Source organism: Ambystoma mexicanum, chromosome 1p (assembly GCF_040938575.1).
Source record: "Ambystoma mexicanum isolate Mex_15411 chromosome 1p, UKY_AmexF1_1, whole genome shotgun sequence".
Taxonomy (NCBI): Eukaryota; Metazoa; Chordata; class Amphibia; order Caudata; family Ambystomatidae; genus Ambystoma; species Ambystoma mexicanum.
This window is the reverse complement of record NC_090921.1, coordinates 225,004,097-225,026,072: the sequence shown is the minus strand read 5'-3', so window position 1 is coordinate 225,026,072 and position 21,976 is coordinate 225,004,097. Positions and strand designations below refer to the sequence as shown.

At 46.1% G+C, this 21,976-nt stretch overlaps 1 protein-coding gene across 1 annotated transcript in view; it reads right to left on the bottom strand.

Moving 5' to 3' along the window:
* GPC2 (glypican 2) overlaps positions 1-21,976 on the bottom strand; it is a 238,017-nt gene that overhangs the window by 125,103 nt on the left and 90,938 nt on the right. Inside the window, exon 4 of the mRNA XM_069646425.1 lies at positions 12,999-13,079. Coding sequence (XP_069502526.1) covers positions 12,999-13,079 — 81 coding nt within the window. The remainder of the gene's footprint in view (positions 1-12,998; positions 13,080-21,976) is intronic.

The window sequence follows — 21,976 nt, the reverse complement described above, 5'->3', positions numbered from 1 at the left end:
TTTACACTTTTGCATTTATTTCCTATTTTATTATTAGGTGTGGGAAGCTGTTGTAACTAGCTCCTGTGTGATTATCTTTTGTTTTCCACACTGTACTATTCCTTCTTGCCTCTTGACTTGGGTTTAGGTATTTAGTTATCCTCACTCTTTGCCTTTACTGCCTTCTGGGTTCTTGTTTGATTTACAGGGTTGTGGGTTTAGTACTGACTTTTGAGTGGTCCTTTCGGTCCTCGTGAGTACGGACATCCAAGTGGTCTTTCCGGTCTTTGTGAGTACTGGCATTCATGTGGTCATTCCGGTCCTCGTGAGTACTGTTTCCAAATTCTTTATTCAGTACCGTCTAGAGTGTCAGCTCACAGATTCTGTCCCTGCTTGCCCTCTACGTGGGCTTAGCGCTGTCAGTATCTGTAATAGCATAGTGGGTAAGGAGTTTGCCGACTTTCCTTTCAGTCATAAGGAGGTTCTAAGTGCTTACCCTACATTCCTTTTCATATAGTGGTATACACGAGTCTTGGGTATTGAATGCACGTTGTTAGATTCAAGGTTGTTTACTGTGTATTTTGTGCACATTTCCCCTGCCATATCCATCGCCTTCTTCCTTTCCTGACAGGTAGGCTGGTGCCTTGCCATATAGGCACTTGTGAGTTAGGCACATAGGCCCTCATTATGATACTGGCGCTAAACCATGGCGCTATTAGCACCATGGTTGGTGCCGGTATCGTAACGAGTCCGCCAATGTTCAATGGGGAATTACCACCCCATTCCAAGGTTGGCGGGGCGGTAATTCCCCATTGAACATTGGCCCTTCCCCATTCCCATTTTTGCCCCATAGGGCTCAATGGGACTGGGGAAGGCGCTTAGTACGGTACCGCAAATTGTGGTACCGTACTTAGCAACCAAGGTCCCTTTGCGGGTCCCTACTTTAACGGCTGGTCTAGACCAGCCGTTCAGGTCGGGTCCCGCAAAGGGACCTCGTAGTAAGGCGCTAATGGGTTAACGACACTGCAGCCTTTTACGGCGCCGTTAACCCATTAGCGCCAGGGTCGTAATGAGGCCCATAGACTTAAATTGTATGCAATCCTCCATTCTCAGCCAGTGGAGATCCCATCTAGCTTCAATGATGTGTTTGCTTCTTGCTTTTTTTTTTTTAACCATTCTGATCGCATTATATTGGACCAGCTGGAATTTCTGCATGCTTTGCTTACTTGCTCCTGCCAAGAGTGCGTTTCCATAGTCCAGACGCGACAGAATGGTGGCTCTGGCTATTGTGGCACAGTTCTTCTCACTCAGCAGGGGCCTAATTGCTTTGAGGAGTCTGATGTAATAGTTACAGTTTTGCTAACATACATGGCTTTGGCATCTGCATTAAGGGAGGCTTCCAACGTCATGCCAAGCGTTTTAACCTTACCTGCCACTGTAATACGGGTTTCTTTAATTTGGAAAGCCTGATAGTCAGTGGCGAGTTTGGCACGAGCCTGGGTGGAGCCAAAGACCATTAATTCGGTCTTATTGCCGTTCAGGCACATCCAGTTGTTGTCCATCCATTTTTCGATATTTTAGTAGAGTGTGTTTAATGTCATACTGTCCTTAGTGTAATTCCCGCTTAATTCCAGGACCAGCTGAGTATCGTCAGCGTAGTTGGTAAAAAACACCTGGAGCTGTTGTAGTAACTCACATAGGAAATGGATGTACAATTTGAAGAGCAGTGGGGACAGATTAGCTCCCTGTGGTACCCCACAGAAGATGTTAAATTCAGAGGAGAATGTGTCTCCCCAATGTACTCGAGATATTCTGATTTCAAGGAAGGACGATAGCCATCTTATTGCTTCCTTGGAGCAGTTGGCGACCTTCTTAAGTGCTTGTTGTAGGAGCTGATGGTCTAGCAGGTCGAAATCGGCACTCAGATCCAAAAGTATAAGTATGCCGGCTTTTCCTGCATTCTGGTCTGTAAGTCCAGCATAACTGTCTCGATGCTGTGAGCGGCTCTAAAGCGAGATTGTTGTGGGTGTAAGATCTCATGGCTTTCTACATATTCCTGAAAATGCGGTGTTGCTATCTTGTCCAGTATTTTAAGGGTAAAATTACAGTTCGTAATAGGTCTTAAATTGTTAGGATCGTGTGGGTCTAAGTTAGTTTGTTTTACTGGAGGTGTGATGGTGACCTTTTTTATGTTATTAGGCACTACTTGATCCCGGAAAGAAGTGTTTACAATTTTAGTGAAGAGTGGAGCAAAGATTTCAGGATGTTCGAGAATGATCTTTGGAGGGAGGTTGTTTTCGGCGCAGGAGGATGGCTTCATAGACGCCAAGGTTTTCAACATAGCTTCAAGTGACATAGGTTGAAATTGAAAACTTCTCCTTTCCCTTTGTGGTTGTCTGTTCTACGGGGAGACTAAGTTGAGGTTTGTTAGCTTGTGCTAGTGCAATGCGTTCTCTAGCTTTGGAGATTTTGTTAGCGAATGCTACCTGTGTGTTTTCACATTCCGATTGTGATGGTATAAATGCAGGGGCCAGCGGCTGGGGCTTATCTATGGATTTTAGAATGTCAAAGAGTTTGCTAGCTGAATTAGAGGATGCTTCGATTTGACTGTTGAAGTAGTTCTTTTTGGCCTCATTTATCTTGATTTTATAGGATTTTTCTAGTGATTTCCAGCTTGTTTTATGGTCATTTGTTTGGTTCTTAAGCCATTCAACTTCATGGGGTTGGAGGTTGTGTCGAGCCATATGTTGAAATCTCCTAGAAGGGTGAGGATGGAATGGCTTAGTTGGAGCGTGGCAATAGCGTCACGGTGGTTATTTGAGAATTGTCTATCATAGCCAGAGGGTCTGTAGATTATTAGGAAGCTCCATGTAAGTAAGTGGGCTGTAGTTGCAACCAGTTAGTTAATAACCCATCTATATCACAGTTACTAACCATGAGTGCACCCAATCCACCTAAGTCTGTCGGAAACGACCCTCGTGCACCGCCACCCCCGCTCCTGCCGGCCCTGCCTCCCGTCCCTCCTCCCCAAATCCCCTACCCATCCCCTTTCCAAACACCAAGCCAGAGGGGCACGATGGCGAGCCAACCACCCTAAGACCACTGCTCCTCCAAACCCCTCCACCGATCAGCCTACTATGATCATACCTGCTCCCCTCACTAGCCTCCCAGGCACTCCCTGCCCAGCAATCATGCACCCCCGCTTTTCCCATCAACCCCCACCATCATCCCCCCAACCACACTCCTTCCCCTCCCTGAAAACTGCACGCCTAGCGCTAGCAAGAACAGAAGCCTCATCCCTCTCCCCCTTTCACCCCCTTACTCTCTTGCACACACCAATCTCAACAAAGACACTTAAGAGGAAACGTACCTGGTCCCCCTCAATCTCTCAGCACTCATCGCCTCCCCTGTCTCGACCCACCACCTCAATCCCCCCAATCACCACTCTCCCCCCACGCCTCACCCTGCCTGAAACCCCTCTCCCTCGATTTCTCACCGTCCACAACTGAAACTCCTAACCCCCCACTTCATACCTTCACATCCCCGTGCCAAACCCAATCATCCCAACACACGCGTCCATCCACTCCCACCCGAAACCCACCAACTTTTCTGCTCGCCCACTCTTCCCATCGACCATCAGCCAACCCACTCCTCTCGCTCTCCAGTTTCCACCTTCTCGCCCCCCGCCCCCCACTACTGCAGCTCCGTCATCAACCTCATCTACCAAAGTGAATTGCATCCTATTTAATGCCTGTTCCGTAGCGAAAAACAGACACAGCATTTTTGACCTCCTTGCCTCTGACAAACGAGACCTGGTCTTCATCACCGAAACCTGGCTCTCTGACGACTTCGCCCCTATTGCCAATGAAGCCCCTTCCCCGACTACTCCCTCATCCCACTGAACAGTCCTTCTAGAGGAGGAGGAATAGCATTTGCCTTCAAGTCTCACTTCCACGCCTCAATCATCGACAACCAACCATCCATTCCGTCCTGCAAATCACTCCTCGTTAAACTATCCCTTCCCCCTTCGTTCTCCCACAGCTTCCTAATAATCTACAGACCCTCTGGCTACGATAGACAATTCTCAAACAACCTCTGCAACGCTATTGCCACCCTCCAACTAAGTCATCCCATCCTCACCCTTCTAGGAGATTTCATCATATGGCTCGACATTCCCACCAACCCTATGACACACTTTCTAGTTGACGGCCTAGGTGCGATTAACCTCCAACCCCACATAAGCGGCCGACTCACTATAAAGGACACACTCTTGATGCCATCTTCAGCTCCCACAACCAGATACGTCTAAACTGCCCCACCCCTATCATCTGGTCGGATCACTTCATTGTTTTTTTCGCCATTCGCTCACCGAACCCGCTTCCCGTACCCGAACCTGAACCTCCGAATCTACGCAAATGCTGGAAGAAACTAATAATCCTTCCTGACCTTGTCGAAGCACTCCTCCAGTATTCTCCGACTACCTGCCTACTCAATAATCAACTAACCCCCGACGCCTTTGACTCATGGCTCAACACCTCACTAATGTGGCTCACACCCTCTTGCAAACCATCAGCCCGCCGTGGTCTCTTCACTACATGGTTCATACCTGAATTGAAGACCAGTAAACAACTATATAAATACCTACAACGCAAATGGCGGTAAGACAAAACTCCCCTGAGCAGATCCACCTTGGCCCGGCACCTTCATCAGTACAAGGCCGAAATCTGGAAAGCAAAAAAAGCCCATTACAACTCCCAAATCCTAAATTGTAAAAACCCCAGCAAAGAACTTCACAAAATCATCACTGAATTCACCAAACCATCATGCACCACCACCGTCCCGACCCCCTCACAATCGCTGTGTGACTCACTCTCTCTCCACTTTTACACCACAGCTCTCGAAAGAACAAACGCTCTATCCAACAAACCAGCTCTCTTACACCCACCAGGCAACCCACCCACCTGCGACCACTACCCAACCAACGTTCGACACCTTTAGTCCAATATCAGCCGACCAATTTCTCAAACTTCTCTCGGCCCGCAAACCATCCGGCTCTCCTCTAGACCCTTGCCCGGCCACAACCCTCAAAGAAATTTTCGCTTCTACCTGCGCAGGAGAACAGGCAAGAACCATCATAAATGACTCCCTTTCCTCGGGATTTTTTCCAGACGCATTCAAAACGGTTCATGTCAAACCCCTAATAAAAAAAAACGTCCCTCGACCCCCTCGAGCCCAAAAACTACCGCCCCAACCCTAACACCAGGTTCCTTGGCAAACTCATCGACCGAACTGCCTACTCCCAACTAAATGCCTTTGTCGAAGCGAATAATCTCCTAGACCCCGCTCAATCAGGTTTCAGAGCCCGACACGGAACTGAAACCACCCTAACCTCGATCTGGGATGACCTTAAAAACACGGCAGACTCGGCGGGATGTGCGGCATTAATCCTCCTTGACCTATCCGCCGCCTTTGACACAATCAATCACTCAATCCTCCTTGACCGCCTCCACTCCCTAGGAATTTGTGGAACCGCTCTCAAATGGATAGCATCCTTCCTCAAAAATAGGAACCAAATAACCCTACTCTCTACCTATTCCTCCCAAGCCCGACAAGTTGACACGGGAGTTCCACAAGGAGCATGCCTATCAGCCCTCCTGTTCAATCTCTACATGACCACCCTCCCACAAATAATTTGTTCCCACAACATCTTGTGCTACAACTACGCTGATGACACTCAACTAATTCTGAAACTCCTGAACTCAAAACCCAACTGCCGACCTGACCTTGCTTCCTGCCTCCTCGACATAGAGCTCTGGATGACCACAAACCACCTCTTGCTAAACCCCTCCAAAACCGAAATCATGGTATGTGGCAACACCAAACTTCTTCCACACCCACTACCCTGGCCATCTGCCATGGGCAACTCACCGACCCCCTCTAATTCAGTAAAAAAACCTTGGATGCACCCTTGACTCTGACCTAACACTCTCGCGCCAAGTCCACAACATCTCAAAATCCTGCCACTACCACCTTAAAACTCTTAGGCACATTTTTCCATACCTCTCCTTTCCCAACAGACTCTCCGCAGTCCAATCAATTGTTATATCAAGACTGGACTACGCTAACCCCCTCTACCTCGGAGTCCATGCATACCAACTGACTAAACTACAAAGAGCACAAAATGCCACAGCTAAACTGCTACTAGCGCTTGGCCCGAGAGACCACATCTCCCCAGCCCTCAAACCTCTGCACTGGCTCCCGGTCGCCCAAAGGGTGACTTTCAAAACCTTATGCATTTCTCACCGAGCACTGCATAAAACCAGACCTCAATATCTTCAATACAAACTAAAACCCTCTCACACTGCATGTACTCTAAGATCAAGCTCAGCTGGCCTCCTAGTCATAGCAAAAACAAACTCAGTCAGGTTAGGCGGATCATCATTCTCAGCCTTGGCCCCCACACTGTGGAACGCACTCTCACCCCACATCTGACTCACTGAAGACCTCATGTCTTTCCACAAACTACTGAAAACTTGGCTCTTCCCCTAAACCCGACCCAAACTCAATCTAACTCAAACTGGATAACAGCATCTCAAAGACTTTGCCAAATGCTAGATCATAAATAGGGATTCCGATTTTTGGTGCTTACTGAATTTTACTGGTTTCTCTTGATAAACCCTGGTATTTTAATTAATTTCATCCCTGCATGAGATTCGATACAGTGCTGCTCTGCATTGGTTTGCTTCAAAGACCAATGCATTGCAGGTGAGCTATCCTCCAAGCCCTTGTTAATGGGCTCTGTTGCTGCCTATGTGAATTCAGGACCCAGTGATATTTTTTATCGGCCACTAGACGGCAATATTTAGCTTTCTTTGCTGGCAGGTTAAAAGAAAGCTAAATATATGTAAACATGCGTGATGCCCAGAATATACCGTGCTGAGCAGTTTAAACTATGCTGGGAGTCGACAATGTCAGAATCCCTATATATACATCACCGCCAAGGAAGGCCACATGTTTAATTGACCTCATTAAGCAGCAACCAGTCCCTTTGTGTAATTGTATAACATATCTCATTTCCAAAGATATAATGTACATTGCTTGTTTTCTTTTGTAGTGTTTCTTTACCACTGTTTTCATGTAACAATGAAAACTATTGCTATTTTTCATTGTGTGATTATTATTTTCCAGAATCATCAGAAGCATTTGACCTAAATCCCTAAAGTGTAACAGTTCTAAATTATTGGAACATGTTAACTTGCTTCCTAGACAATCGCTGTGGAAAATATTGTCTTTTTCCCCGGAATCAGACGGATAGTAAGCTTGTCTTAGTAAAGAAAATCACAGCATTTTTACATGAAGCAGATGCTACTGGCAGTAGTAAAATATAGCCCTCCTTGTTTTATTGCTTTGTAAATAAAGCTGTCTACGTGGGAATGCGGCAGAAACTAATTACTTCAAGGTTTCAGCTAATCCAGTTCGTGGGCGCATTGCATGCAAAAACGGGGTTTCCAGATTGTTAGTGCTGAGGTGGAATAGTTGGGATGGTCGGTCGTATCACTAACACCTCACTCAAATCACTGAGAAGAGTATGGTGCTGGGACCCTTCCATTCAGAGAGTGATGCAATGTGTGCTTTTCATGGATGAGACAAGGGTCCTCCAGTGCACAGTGGAAATGAAGCACACAGTGGAAAATATAACCTCGCTGACATGCGGATACCAAACACTGATCAATACATTACCTTTATAGCTCGCTCTGTAACAAAAGAAAGATCAATTGAACCGTGGGAGGAGGCTCAGCTGCTTTACTATGCACAGTAATACTTGCCATGGACCAAAAACCTTACTAGCCACATTTTAAATGGGGAAGCGTATTAAGTGGAAGAGAGAAACCGAGGCGTAATGCTTTTCCACCTCCAGGGGTGGACTGCGAACCAAAAGAGGCCCTGGAGATAATGTTCAAAGTGGCCCTAAATTACACATTTTCAGTGAACCCAACCCTTTTCCCGTTTGAAAATATGGAAATATCACACAAAAGAGGCCCAGGTGCAGAGGCCTACTGGGAAATCTCCAGAGTTCCCTCTAAGCCAGTCCACTGCTGTCCACCTCATTTGACACGTCGCCACATTTTGATGCAGTGTTGACATGCAAGAGGGGCACAGATCTCTGCAACGCTAACTCATTGGTGCGCTTTGTTGTACACCTATATGAGGTTTTAATGCAGGCATACAACACATGGCTTCCTATGGAACCCACCTCGGTTTTGCAGCTGGTCAAAACCAGGTGCAAGCCATAGTAATACATTAGCAAATGACCCCTGCACAGGATATTTGTGGCCACAGCATTTACTTTTTCCCGAGACTGTTTGGGAAAATGAAAGAGCAAAAGTGAGATTCCCTCATTTTTATCCTTCCTTCTCCACTCCAGCTTGTGAATGTGTAAAATTGCATGCAGGGTATCGCAGAGCACACAAATCGCAACGCTGTTGGTCCTTTGCATTCAATTTGCATTTCAAGCAGAAAGCTGGTGTATGTGTTTTAGCCAAGATTGACATTTTCAGTGAACAGCTGTGAGTGGCAATTATACCTTCAACACCTTCTTTGGTGAGGTCAGCCCTGAAGCACATAGCCAGGGCCATCTTTGTCGATCATGATAGTCATCAAATAATGTTATTCAACATATTTGTCATTAGGTACGCAGCATAAAAAAGTTGTAATTAATTACATGCAATAATATTTACACAGTGTGAAACTGGACACTGTAAATGCTTTTTAGATCAAAGTGCAATTGTGCGATGGAACAGTAAGTTCACATTTTACACTTGGATCTATACATTATGCACACAATGAAAGAATATTTGTGTGTTTACACTGAAAAAAACGTATCTGCAATTTTTCGAAGTGGGCACGCGAGAAAACACTGAAAAACACTGATTCTGAAATTTTTTGAAAACACTGGAAAAACACCCCCGGAAGTAAAAAAAAATAAACCCCTGAAACAGGAAACCCTAATCATAAATAGCAATGCAGCATCATGATCAGAGCAAGAAATCGTAAACTAATAACCTCTATTGATTAGCTAAAAAGTACAAACAAAATAGAATGAGTAAAAACGATTAAACCTGCGAAGTAGATAAAAAGAACAAGTTGTATGAGGACAGTAAAGTGGCTGAAATTAATGGAATAGACAAATAAATGTAATGGACAAGAGGATCAATGTGGATGTGAGGAAAAAAGTGGATAACAACATTTCAACTAACCCAAACTACTAGATCCTAAATAACAATAAAACAAATAACAATACAACATCAAGATCCAAGCGAGAAATCGAAAACTAATAACCTCTAATGTAAACTAAAAAGGACAAACAGAATAGAATGAGTAAACTAGATCAAAGCAGTGAAGCGGATAAAAAGAATAAATTGTACGAAAGCAGTAAAGCGGTTCAAATTAATGAAATGAATGAAATGATTGCAATGGACGAAAGGAACAAATGGACGAAAAGAATAAAGTGAAGAGGATGGAAAGATGAATACAGGAGACGGATGAGTGCACAAACAGATGGCATTGATTGTATGAGTGCATGGTATAAATGGAAGGTACAGAATAGACGATTCAGGTGTGGTGCATGGGACAGATGGAGAGCACGGAACGGATTGAGTGCGTGCGACAAGTGACATGGGCTGAACCAATAATGTAGGATTAATGAACGAAGTGAGTGGAGCGGATGATGTGGGTGGAGCGGATGAGTGCATTGAATGGATGAGTGCGTTGAACGGATGAGTGCGTTGAGCGGATGAGTGTGTAGAGCGGATGAGTGTGTAGAGCGTATGAGTGTGTAGTGCGGATGAGTGCGTAGAGCAGATGAGTGCGTAGGGCGGATGAGTGCGTAGAGCGTATGAGTGCGTAGAGCGGGTGAGTGCATAGAGCGGTTGAGTGCATAGAGCTGATGAGTGCGCAGAGCTGGTGAGTGCGTACAGCGGATGAGTGCGCAGAGCGGATGAGTGCGCAGAGCAGATGAGAGCGCAGAGCAGATAAGAGCTTCGTGCTGATGTAGGTTGTGCTGCGGATGTAGGGTGTTAGTGGATAATAGAGTGGAGCGGAGTTGGGGTGTTGAGCGGATGTAGTGTGTGATGGTATTGAGCAGATTTAGGGTGTTGAGCAGATTTAGGGTGTTGAGCAGATGTAGGACGCAGTGGTGTTGAGCCAATGTAGGGTGTTGAGCGGATATAGGGTATGTGCGGGTGAGGAGCCGGTGTAGAGTGCGGAGCAGGTGTACAGTGCAGAGCGGGTGTAGAGTGCGGAGCGGGTGTAGAGTGCGGAGCGGGTGTCAAGTGCGGAGCAAACGGGTGACGTATGTGGATGGAACGGGTGAAGTGGTTGGAAGGAACGGGTGAAGTGGTTGGAAGAAACGGGTGAAGTGGCTGGAAGAAACGGGTGTAGTAAGGGGAAGAAACAGGTGAAGTTGGGTGGCAGGAACGGAGGGTGGATCTGGAAGAACGGATGATGTATATGGACGAGATGGGTAATGTATGAGGAAGGAACGGATGAAGTTTGTGGACAAAATGGGTCAAATGTATTGAAGAGAACGATTGAAGTATGGGGTTGGAACGGGTGAAGCATAGAGTGGAACGAATGAACTGGGTGGAACGGAGGAACTGGGTGGAGTGAATGAACTGGGTAGATTGGATGAGCTGGGTGGAATGGATGAACTGGGTGGAATGGATGAATTGGGTGGAACGGATGAACTGGGTGGAACGGATGAACTGGGTGGAACGGATAAATTGGGTGGAACGGATGAATTGGGTGGAACGGACGAACTGGGTAGAACAGATGAACTGGGTGGAGCGGATGAACTGGGTGGAACCAATGAACAGGGTCGAACCGATGAACATGATGGAACGCGTGAACAGGGGGGAACGGGTGAAATATGTGGAAGGGACGGGTGATATATGTGGAAGGAACGGGTGAAGTATGTGGATGGAACGGGCGAAGTATGGGGATGTAACAGATGAACAAGTGTCGAATGGATGAAGTGGGTGGAACAGGTGAAATGGTAGAACAGATGGAATAAGTGGATGAATGGGTGTTGTGGTTGGAACCGGTGAAGTGGGTGGAACCGGTGAAGTGGGTGGAACGGGTGAAGTGGATTGAACGTGTGAAATGGGTGGAACCAATTAAGTGGATCGAATGTGTGAAGATGACGTATGTGGATGGATGACGCATGGAGAAAGGATAACGTGGGTAGAACGAATGAAAGGAGTAGTGCATAAAATGGTTGGAGTGCATAAAATGGTTGGAGTGCATAAAATGGCTTGGAATACATGGAACGGATTGGAGTGCATGGAATGGATTGGAGTGCATGGAGTGGATTGGAGTGCATGGAACGGATTGGAGTGCATGGAACGAATTGGATTGCATAGAATGGCATGATTTACATGGAATGGTTTGGAGTGCATTGAACGTTTGAAATAGCATTGAAACAAACAGTTTTGAGTGCTTGAAACGGTCGTAATGCGCAGAACAGTCTGAGTACATGGAACTATTGGAGTGGGCTCTATCGCAAGCACCTAAGGTAAACCACCGTATCACATCTCCACGCTTACTCTCTTCTTTACATCACCACTCAACTAGAACACAGCGATACTATGACACCATTCGGTATGACTGTTCTCATACCATCATTTTGCCTCACACTCCCCATCACCCTAACTAAACACTGCTGGTTACACACCCTTCAGTCTAGGCGTTCTCCTCAGGCCTAACACAGCCAGAATCGGTCTGGATAACATCCTGCCAGAACGAACACATACTCTTGATCTCTGAACCGCCACACCTATCACTAAGAAGCAGCTATCACACGAATGCCACACCAGCTGCACACATATCCGGTGCTCACACGCACCTTTTGACTCCCTCTACTTCTCTCTACTGACTTGAACTTCGGTTCCCGAGGGAGTTCTACCTACCAGCGCCTTGAGACCATACCAATGGTACATAAGGCGCTATATAAATGCAAAGTAACATAACTTAACAATTGCAGCCTGCGGTAAAAAGTGACAATGGTAGTAAAAAGTAAACAACTGCCATTAATTGTAGAAAGGGTAACATAAAAATGTTACATGAGAAACTAGACAAAGGGGATACTAAGTAACCACTCCAGCACCCTGTGGTAAGATAGTGTGTGCTGGGTCTGGAAATTACAAAATGTAAGTAAAGTCAATTTCACTTCACAGCTCTTGGAAACAGTATTTTCACCAAGAGAAGGTATCTAAACCTTTGGGAAATCTAAGAGACTTCCTTGTGCCACTGCACTGAGGGTGCTGTGTCACACCATGTAAAGATGATGCCTATGGATTTTGTCAGACTCCAAAGTCAAAAGAAACACAGAGTACAAATCACAAAAATATACATGAGAGAGTGGGAAAAAGGTCTCACTCTCTCCAGGTTAGAAATTGAAAGTCCTAAAGGCCAGCAAAAAGAGCTGGGGGTCTCTAAGGTAGAGGGAATTAGCATATCTCTGAGAATTCTCCATAACAGAGCCACAAACAAAAGACCTAGAAATCCGATTAGTTAGAAAGAAGGGTAGTGGATTCTTAAATAATCCCCATCAGAGGGGGTAGATACAAAGAGGAACCTCAAACTCTTGCAGACCTATACAATTGTTCTGACAAGATGTGGTGTATTCAAGAAACAGCCTCGGCCAGAGATGGGGGTGCATGCTACAGTTCTGTTCAGATGTGGTGGATCCATGATACAGCCCCCAGAATTAATGGTAGAGCCATGTAATATTCCACAGCAGAGTCAGTGCAACCCTGCCACACGTTCCTGCAGATGTATGTGATCCAACGTCCTCCCAGAGAGGAGGTTGTGAAGAGATGGTGCGGCCATCAAGAAAGTTGGAGGGAAGTCCAAAGGACAAATGGAGCACCAAGGTAAACAGAAGGGGCATTGGGGAGAAAAACATACAATTTACAATTCTTTAGCCTGACCGAGCCGTAAACCCTAAAACTGTTTCTTACCTTGGCAGCCTTGGCAACAATGTCACGTCCTGTTGCAAGTCCTTGCATGAAGGCCCGTGCTGCGATGAAGGCTCGAGTGACCTGGGAGTAAAGAAAACAAAATCATTAGTCGGTTAACTGCTATTCACCAATTACACATTGTTATCAAGTTAGAGAATATTGATCATGTTTTACTTATCATCATGAGGTGTTAATACGAACATTTATATTATTCAATATTGTACAAAGTTATAAATTTACAAAAATGGTGTAAGCCCCTCTACTGAGAATAAACACGGCCAAATAACATTTTCTCTTGGAAGGAAGCCACACAAGAGGGTCCACAACCTTGTTTTATCTCACTGTACCTTTCCCAGAGGAGACATATTAATTTCCAAATCAGTCAGGTCGGCTCTGTACAGTATAGCAACAAAATGCCAGGCAATTCTCCTCTGAAAAAGTGTACCACCAGAAACCCCAGAAATGTGTTTCTCCATCTCACAATTTACTATTACATTGTTAAATGTCATACTTAATGAATATTATTGTCATTGCTTTGATATTTATTGAGCGCAGACCTAGCTTCAAGAACAACAGAGCGCTGCTGCGCCACTGGTGCACTCATCCACAGACTCGCCAGGCAGCTATCCGCCCCCCCACTGCCATCAAATTGACCCTTAATGAGCTCCCGCCCCGAGGGAGAATCTCTACTCTATAGAAACGCCTCCAAACGGATTTCTTTACCTCCAAGACTCGGTATATGGCCCTATGGGAAGCAGGCCTGGGCCGTCCTATTGAAGACCAACAGTGGGTTGACATCTGGTCCCGGGCTCACACCTCCTCATCCTGCATCACAAACAGAGAATGTGCCTACAAGATCCTCCTCCGTTGGTACTACCCTCCCTTAAGACTTCATCACATGAACCCCACACTCGACCCACAATGCTGGAGACAATGCGGCCAAATAGGCTCCTTCTACCACATGTGGTGGTCCTGCCACAAGGCTCAAGCCTTTTGGAAACAATGCTTAGCGACGATAGCAGACATCACTCAGGTGCGACTGCCCTTGGACCCTGAACCTATTCTCCTTGGAGCGCCGATCCCTGGGATCTACCCAAGGTCTGGACCTAAGGCCAAACTATTATCCCAATGCTTACTGGCGGGCAGGAACGTTATAGCCCACACCTGGAAAACGACGGAAGGCCCGCTCATGCCTTTCTGGTGGATGAAAGTCTGGGACATCTTGATTGCTGAGAAGGTGACGGCTGCCGGGGCAGGCCTTCTACATCGGTTTCACAATATCCGGTTTTGGACTTTGACCAAAGCTTCCCGGCCCTGACATTCAAGCCCCAACTGGCCAGGAGAACTGTTCAAGATGGAGATCCCCAGCGGGGGCGGGAGGATGGAACTTAAGACCTGAGGGAGGGGTGGGAAGAGCGTCAAATGGTATTGCTTTATGCTTCATGTCGCAAATGATTAAGCTCTGTATTGTCATAACCTGCCTGTTTAAAATAAACATGTTTTAAAAAAAAAGAACAACAGAGCGCTTTACAGTCAAAGGGGAAAGAACATGGTGAGGGGAGCAGAGAAACAAGGGAATGGGGAGCTAACAACAGGGGATAGGGAGGTTGGGCAATTTGTCATCAAGCACTCTACAAGCAACCAGGGAAGGAAACAGTTAGGATCAGATCTTCCACTCTCACATAAAACATTATTTCGTTACTTCACATTTTTGATATTTTATTTTCATCTCTTATTAACATATTTATTTACTTATATTATAAAATATTGCTCCACATGTTACTATTATTCATTTTCTCACAATACTTCTTAAAAGTAAGTTGAATATGGAAGCTACAAATATAAAATGCACCTATCCATAGCGCGTTTTTCAAAATAATGTGTTAATCCGTACAGCTACTGGTAAAACCATTCAAATACATTTTCAACTAACACTGTCCCGCACCCTACTTTATTCATTACTTATTTGGAACAAACCCCGCCTAAGCAAAACTTTATGCAGCTGCTCAACCCAGCATCTCAGCCCAACTCCACGTGCACATCAGTGTAATGTATAGTGATAGGCGCAGGGCATGAAGGCCATTGCATCAATGCCCACCAGCAATTCACATTAATATACACCAAAGGCACAATCATCCTTCCAGATCTTAGACAGCGTAAACTATAGCATTCCACAGAAAATATATATAAATGGCAGTAACTACCCCATTAAAAATACATGCCGTGGCGGGTCAGACGAAGGGCATGGGGTCTCATTATGAGTGTGGCAGTCTGGAAATAAGAGTGCTGGGAAGCTTACCGGCACCCTTCTTTCTGAACCGCCACACTCAGAGTCTGCTTGCCGGGGCAGCTGCGCACGACAGGTCTGACCCTGGCGGGCACAGCGGCCCCGGGAGGCAGACTCATCACGGAAGCACTAGCACTGTTAGTGACGGTGCTGGTGCTTGCGTGAACCCATTCCCATGGAGTCATATTGGACTTCATGGGAATGGGGACTAACATTTTCCAGCACCTAGCTTCCCGGTCCACTGGGACTTGTAATGTCCCGGTGGCAACAGGAAGCTAGGAGCCAGAAACAGTCTTATGAGGTCGGCGTCAACCAAGTGTGTATTTATTAAAGGAAAAAATAATGCCTATCTCTCCTTATTTTATGGGGTATTCCCTAACTAACAAACCAGCTGATGCGCTTGTCAGTCAGCAGTCGCCATTGTTGCCAGTGAACCTCCATTGATTACTACGAGGTTTCACCATTCCAAGATGGCCGCCCGCCGAAGTCTCTGAGAACCAGCACCTTTGTTCCTGTGCTGAGCTCCATGCGGCCACTGATTGGCTGCTGCCCTGCTTGTAAGGGCCAATAGAAATCGGGACGCGAGAGCCTGCACTCCCACGAAGGCAGGACACAAAGGCTTCCTGTCCACAGCCTTCCTCGCCGTTCCCCAGGTCCTCATGCCCAATTCGCCTTGACATGTCTGTCTACACTTCACCCACGAAGCACAGAGCCAACACAGTCACAACCTGCAAATCGAGCTTCAGACAGTAAGACTCCCTGTCGCTAATGTCTTTTCCAAGTGCAAACCTGTTACTTTAGCATTATATTCATTTGCGCGACGCGAGTACATATTCAATTATGATGCGACACTCTCCTATCAGGCTACAAGGCACACATCTCTGTCCATTAGGAACACGTCGCTTGATGTACTAGCGTGTATATTTTCCCCTGCGTCTTAGCCTTGTCCCCTTCCTCACGGTATTGGATACGTCCTCTCCACTACTTTGGCGCGTGTATTCAGCCTTTAAGTCATCATTTCAAGTATGGTACTTGGTCTGTCATTGTTAGCACTCCTGTTCTAATTGGCCTGTTACCGCTCTCCACGGCCGCCGACTTTGTTACGCATTCGTTCTTTGACCTGCCTGCGGAACGCCAATTGAGTGTATGCCCCATCGCACAGAACTTTACGTGATCCCTCACACTGCCATTTACTGTTGATTCTGGTCCACTGCACTACTCTCCGGCGGATCGCACACTGGATGATCGTCCCGCACACTTGTTGTGATACACAAAAGTGACAATTTGCCAATCAGGCCTTTAGATGACAGCATTAGCCGCTGAAAGCCGATAGTTTATTCAAAGTATGTGCTAAATGCTGACAATCTATTGTAGCACCTCCATTACGCAGTAGTGAGCTACAAGGAATATGCAGGCCTAGTAGTTTAGTTTAGTTTATTTGTTTATATAGCGTTAAAGCCCACGGGCATCAGAACGCTTACATATAGACAGGACAACAAAGAATGAAGACGGGACTAGGCGGAAGAGACCTGGATTAATTCAACGTGGTACAGTGTGTTTCCAGGATTTACTTAAAAAGTATGACATGAAGCATAGTAGGGGTGGTAGGTCACATTATGCATTGTAGGTAGACAGGCAGGGCGAAGGCCCCAGTTCTGTAGCTAATAGAGACATTATTGGAGTGTTTGGAGCATTATGGCACCTATATAGCGCTTAGATAGCCAATCTTAAGCGCTATGGACACTAAGCTATGAGTGCATGCCTTTTAGAGCTTGCTCACATGGGGTTAATTCATCTCGGCTTCTCTTAGAATATTCTGCCTTTCTAACTGTAGCCCTACATGGCTTTGTAAACAAATCCTGTTTCCCTGAGAAGGCCTGGTACGGCCTTGCCCACACGCTGATAAGGACATTCCAGTGCTTTCGCAGAGAGGGCTCCAAGGGAGGGGTAGGAGCGAGCAGGGAGCATCTCAGAGAGAGTTGGGTTTTTCCATGAGCAAGCCTATATTTTGCACAGGGAAAGTTCTGGAACTGTGTGTCATGGACTGACAGCACGAGATTACAAAAATGCATGCCCACATGGATTAGGTGGGAGATCGGTCCGTGGACTTGGTTCGAGCAAGATCGAGTGTCCGGAACCTGATGCTCTGTCGGCACCCTGCAGCGCTGTCATCTGAGCGGGGCTGGCAACAGCTAGTTTATGAGGGCCAGGGTCTCCCAGTGCTGATTGAAGGGGCGTAAGACTGTGTTTCTCTATGTTTCTCTAAGTTCTATGTTTCTCTATATTTTGTATTTCTCTAAGTTTTGTGTTTTGTAATGTTCTCTAACTTGAATCCCAAGGTGCTGCTAAATTTTACTGTTTATGTTTTTTTCTAATAAATGGTAAACATTTTGAAGGTGTCATTTGTCACTAGCATGAGTTCACTGCTCGGCACAATAGAACCTGTATTTTGGGCTGATTTGGGTAATTTTTGCTCTCAAGGGCTGGTCCCGAGGAAGATTTTCCCCTTTTCAAGACAACACTACAACGTTGGTCACCAGCCTGGCTTTTACCTGTGAACACCTTGACTGTAGCGTATGCCCATGTGCTTGCAGATCATACATAGCGTGATTAGCCTGTCGCCTAGACCTGCTTTGATGCCTACTGCACTGCCTTGTTGAATTCTTATCTGCCTGCTGAACATATTCCCACTGTCCTGAACTGCTATGTGCCCAATGCACTGCCTTATTGAATTCTTATTTACCTGCTGAACGTATTCCCACTGTCCTGAACTGCTATGTGCCCAATGCACTGCCTTACTGAATTCTTATTTGCCTGCTGAACATATTCCTACTGCCCTGAACTGCTATGTGCCCATTACATTGCCTTTTTGAAACTGACACGGCACTGCACGCTTTATTTGCCGGGTGCACGTTCACTGAGTAACTGATAACCCTCTTGCCCTCTCCCCTGCTATTATGCATCCCCAGAGTGCAGCATGTATTCTCTGTCAATTTGCCTTTTGCATCTTGTTCACTATTATTACATACAGACTCAGCATTACCCAGCCGCAACACCCCCATAGCAGCACCACTACAGAACTACACACAAGTCCTTTTGTCACCCTTCTGTGCCTCCCAACACATATTGTACACGTACCCTACTATGCACATACAACACCCTAGGGGTACCATTGTCAACTTACACCAACAACTCCCTCTTCCCCCAACCATGGATGGCCCTCTGACAAACCCTTACCTCAACGACCCAGCTCTTTGGCTACATGACTTCGCCAGGAAACCTACACCCAACCAACCTTGTTCTGTCTCATTGAGAAATTCTAGACTAGGGTCCAGACTTCCCTACACCTTTTACCACCGCTCTAGCAGGGTCCAACCTGCCAAACTATCTGACATCAAGCATACAGCAGTTACCTATCAACATACGCCTATCCCCTCCATGTACACCCCTTACTCGAACACACCTTCGCTAGTACCCACCCCTGATGCATGCACCTCACTGGTTAATACACAACCCTCAACATGCATTAAGGCAGCATTGATCAATTCTAGGTCTCTCACGGCCCATGCCCTTGACATGGCGGATCTTAGCACTACTCATGACCTCGACCTCATAGCTGTTACTGAAACTTGGCTCCATGCGGCCTCAGGACCACTTCTATCCCTTGCACTCCCTGAAGGATACACAAACATCAGAAATGACTGTCACACTGCTCAAACCTAAGGCGGAGGTATAGCTATTATCCACAAAATCGCGCTAAATCTCCAGCTTTTCCACTCCTTGCCAATTCAAATCAGCAGAATCCCTCACAGCGAAGCTCGCCATCTCTATTAACCAGACCATCCCCATCCACATCATATAGAGATCCCCTGGCCCTATATCTACCTTTACTGAGGATCTCGCCCACACCCTGTCTGAAAACACCAAGACTACCTCACAAATCATCGTACTAGGTGATTTCAATTTAGGCCTCTCTGACCCTAACGATGCATCGGCCCATGATGTCAACAGCTTACTACCCAATCTAGGCTTCACACAACGTGTCACCGCACCTACTCACTCTAAGGGCAGAATCCTAGATCGGATAGCTAACCTTATCTGTGATTCTAAGGTCAACTCCAATTTACCATGTGCCTGGACGGACCATCACCTTATCACATTTAGCATCCCCACTAAAATCATTCACCCCATCCCTAACATAGCACCTGCCACGTCCACTAGGAACAAGCGTAACATAGCGAGAGACGCTGCCATTCAGTATACCGCTACAGTGCTGCAGTAAATAAGAAACAATACCACACCTAAAAATATAGAGAGGTCAATTAAAATCAGTAAGATAGCAGAAACAGGAAATACTTCAAAACAGGAGGATAGAGCTGGCCATGTGAAAAAAGTATGAGAAGCAAAATTATGGGATACCAGTTGGCACAACAGTACAAAACCAAACCTTGGAAGGATAGGTGAACCAACCTTTCAATTATTATTCCTGGGACTTTCATCCAACTCTTATACCTTACATCTTTTAACCTGTTCATTTTCCTGTTTCCAATGCTTTGTCTAAGATATTTGCTGCCCTCCTTGGGACAGTGTTTGGGCAGCAGGTTCAAAAACATTCAAAACAGAGCATGCTTCTGTGCAAGTTCAGCTACCATTCTGTCACTAAGTTCACAAATCTACAACTCTCCTTAGCTAGATCCAACCACCTGTCGTCGAGAAGCTGAAGGGATGGACAGCGGCGCTAAGATCCAGATATCACTTCTACTTTTCATCAGTCAGAGATCACATAATGCCACTAGAAAGACAAATTGCAGCCCACTCCTCAGCATTAAACCAGCCTGAACTGGGTCCACTAAATTAGAATTCCCTAGGCCTGTAGCTTGGCCAACATCATCACACAGTCTAGGAGCTTAGCCGGCTATGCGAGGTTAGACATTGGGATGGTAATTCCATAGGCCACTAGGATCCAGAGGGCATTTCTTCAGGAGGGGTGTCAATAGTGCGTCTTGCAGCAGACAGTAAACACCACAGTCATATGATCTTTAAACTGCCTTTTCATTTCAGTGCGTGTGTGTTAGGACAATGGATCTTCAAATATGGACCCGGCAAACGTACTATAAAATGACAGGGCTTTGTCGTAGCATCCGTCATCACCGGTCTGACGTCCAGCCTCACCTTCGTTATCACACATAATTCATACAATTGCCCATCATTTTGTACTGCTATTACCATCATCATTATTAGTGATTATGCATTTAAATGTATTCTTCGCTAACAAGCTTTATAAGCTCTGATTAATATCCAGAACCTAGAAGGGCCACATCTACATAGAAATGGTTTGTGGTTCATAAGAGGGATTTCAAAGTGCTCCCTTTCTGAGGTGAGCAGAGCGCAAGTTCTAAATGGCTACTCTATGACTATTGATAGCTGGCCGGGAATGGCTGAGCACTGTAGCGAACGAGTGGCAGACTCACAGAATGATCACTTCCCCAGGACTTCAGTTTCAAAGATGGATTGTTTATTCATTAGCTGCAGAGCTCCGAAGATTGAGCAGGAATAGAGTGCCTGCAAGAGATCCATATATAGATCGGTCATATAGTGTTTAGAGTCCGGAAGATGTATCGCTGGTTTCATCTCTTGTGACGCGGGACACCTGGGATCATGAAAGATGCCAAGACCAAGCTGTGTAGGCTTACAATGTTTATCCTGGAGCCATGTACAAGTAGGGGGCACCTAAAATGTAACTGGGATCCTAACACGATTTCGCCGCTTGGACTAGCTTTGGCTCACATTACATCACCACAATTCATCTTCAACTTCATTCATGCATATTCCTGACTTTACACGCCATTTGGGGAAGTGCTGGAACTTTCCTGTTGGATTACACAAAGTACATGCCGATAGAGCATATTTTGATCGTTTAGAAAACCGGGATATTGCCAAAGGAAGAGCTTGAGACCTACAATCCTCAGAAGCCCCGTGTGCCTGTTTGCTTTCACTTCTGTTCAAACAGAGAATAGGCAGATTACTTTCAGGTGTGGTGCTCCGGGGCGCAGCTAATGAGGCTTCAGTCCAGGATGTCTCAATACTTAACCAGGTGCCTGCAGGTGCCCTTAATTCTTGCATTGAACATATTTCCAGACCCTGTTCTTTTGCACCGTGATTTCCTACTGAACTACAGCCCTGTGGCACCTGCCTTGTAGCCTCTACTTCTTTGCCCCAGGTCCCTTGTTCTGTCTGCAGTCCCCTGCTGACAGTCCCACTATACCCTGCCTGCAGTCCAGTACTTCTCTCCTTGCAAGCCTCGACCCTTATTTATTTTGCTTAAACTGCATACATCTGTGAAGGTTTGGGTCATTATTCTTATCCTCACCTACCTATGCCCATCTAAGTCCTTTTTCCAGGCTTTAGCTGCTGCACCTTTCTGTTGTTCAGTCTCTGTTCTGTCTGCTGTTTATTTGCTTTTTTATAACGCACCTAATACCGTACCTGAGTTCGGTTTCTAAGCGCAGATCCTGGATTCGAACCTCTGTTGCTCTGCACGGTCTTGCTTCCAAGACCAGCGCCTTGCTCCTGTGCTATCTTCCATTCGCTGTTAACAGTGAGGTGGTTCTTGTTTCAGGAGGCAGTCCCTGTTATGGTCCTGGTGGACCTGTGCAGGGTACTGTTTTGTGAGCATTGTTTCCGGATCTAT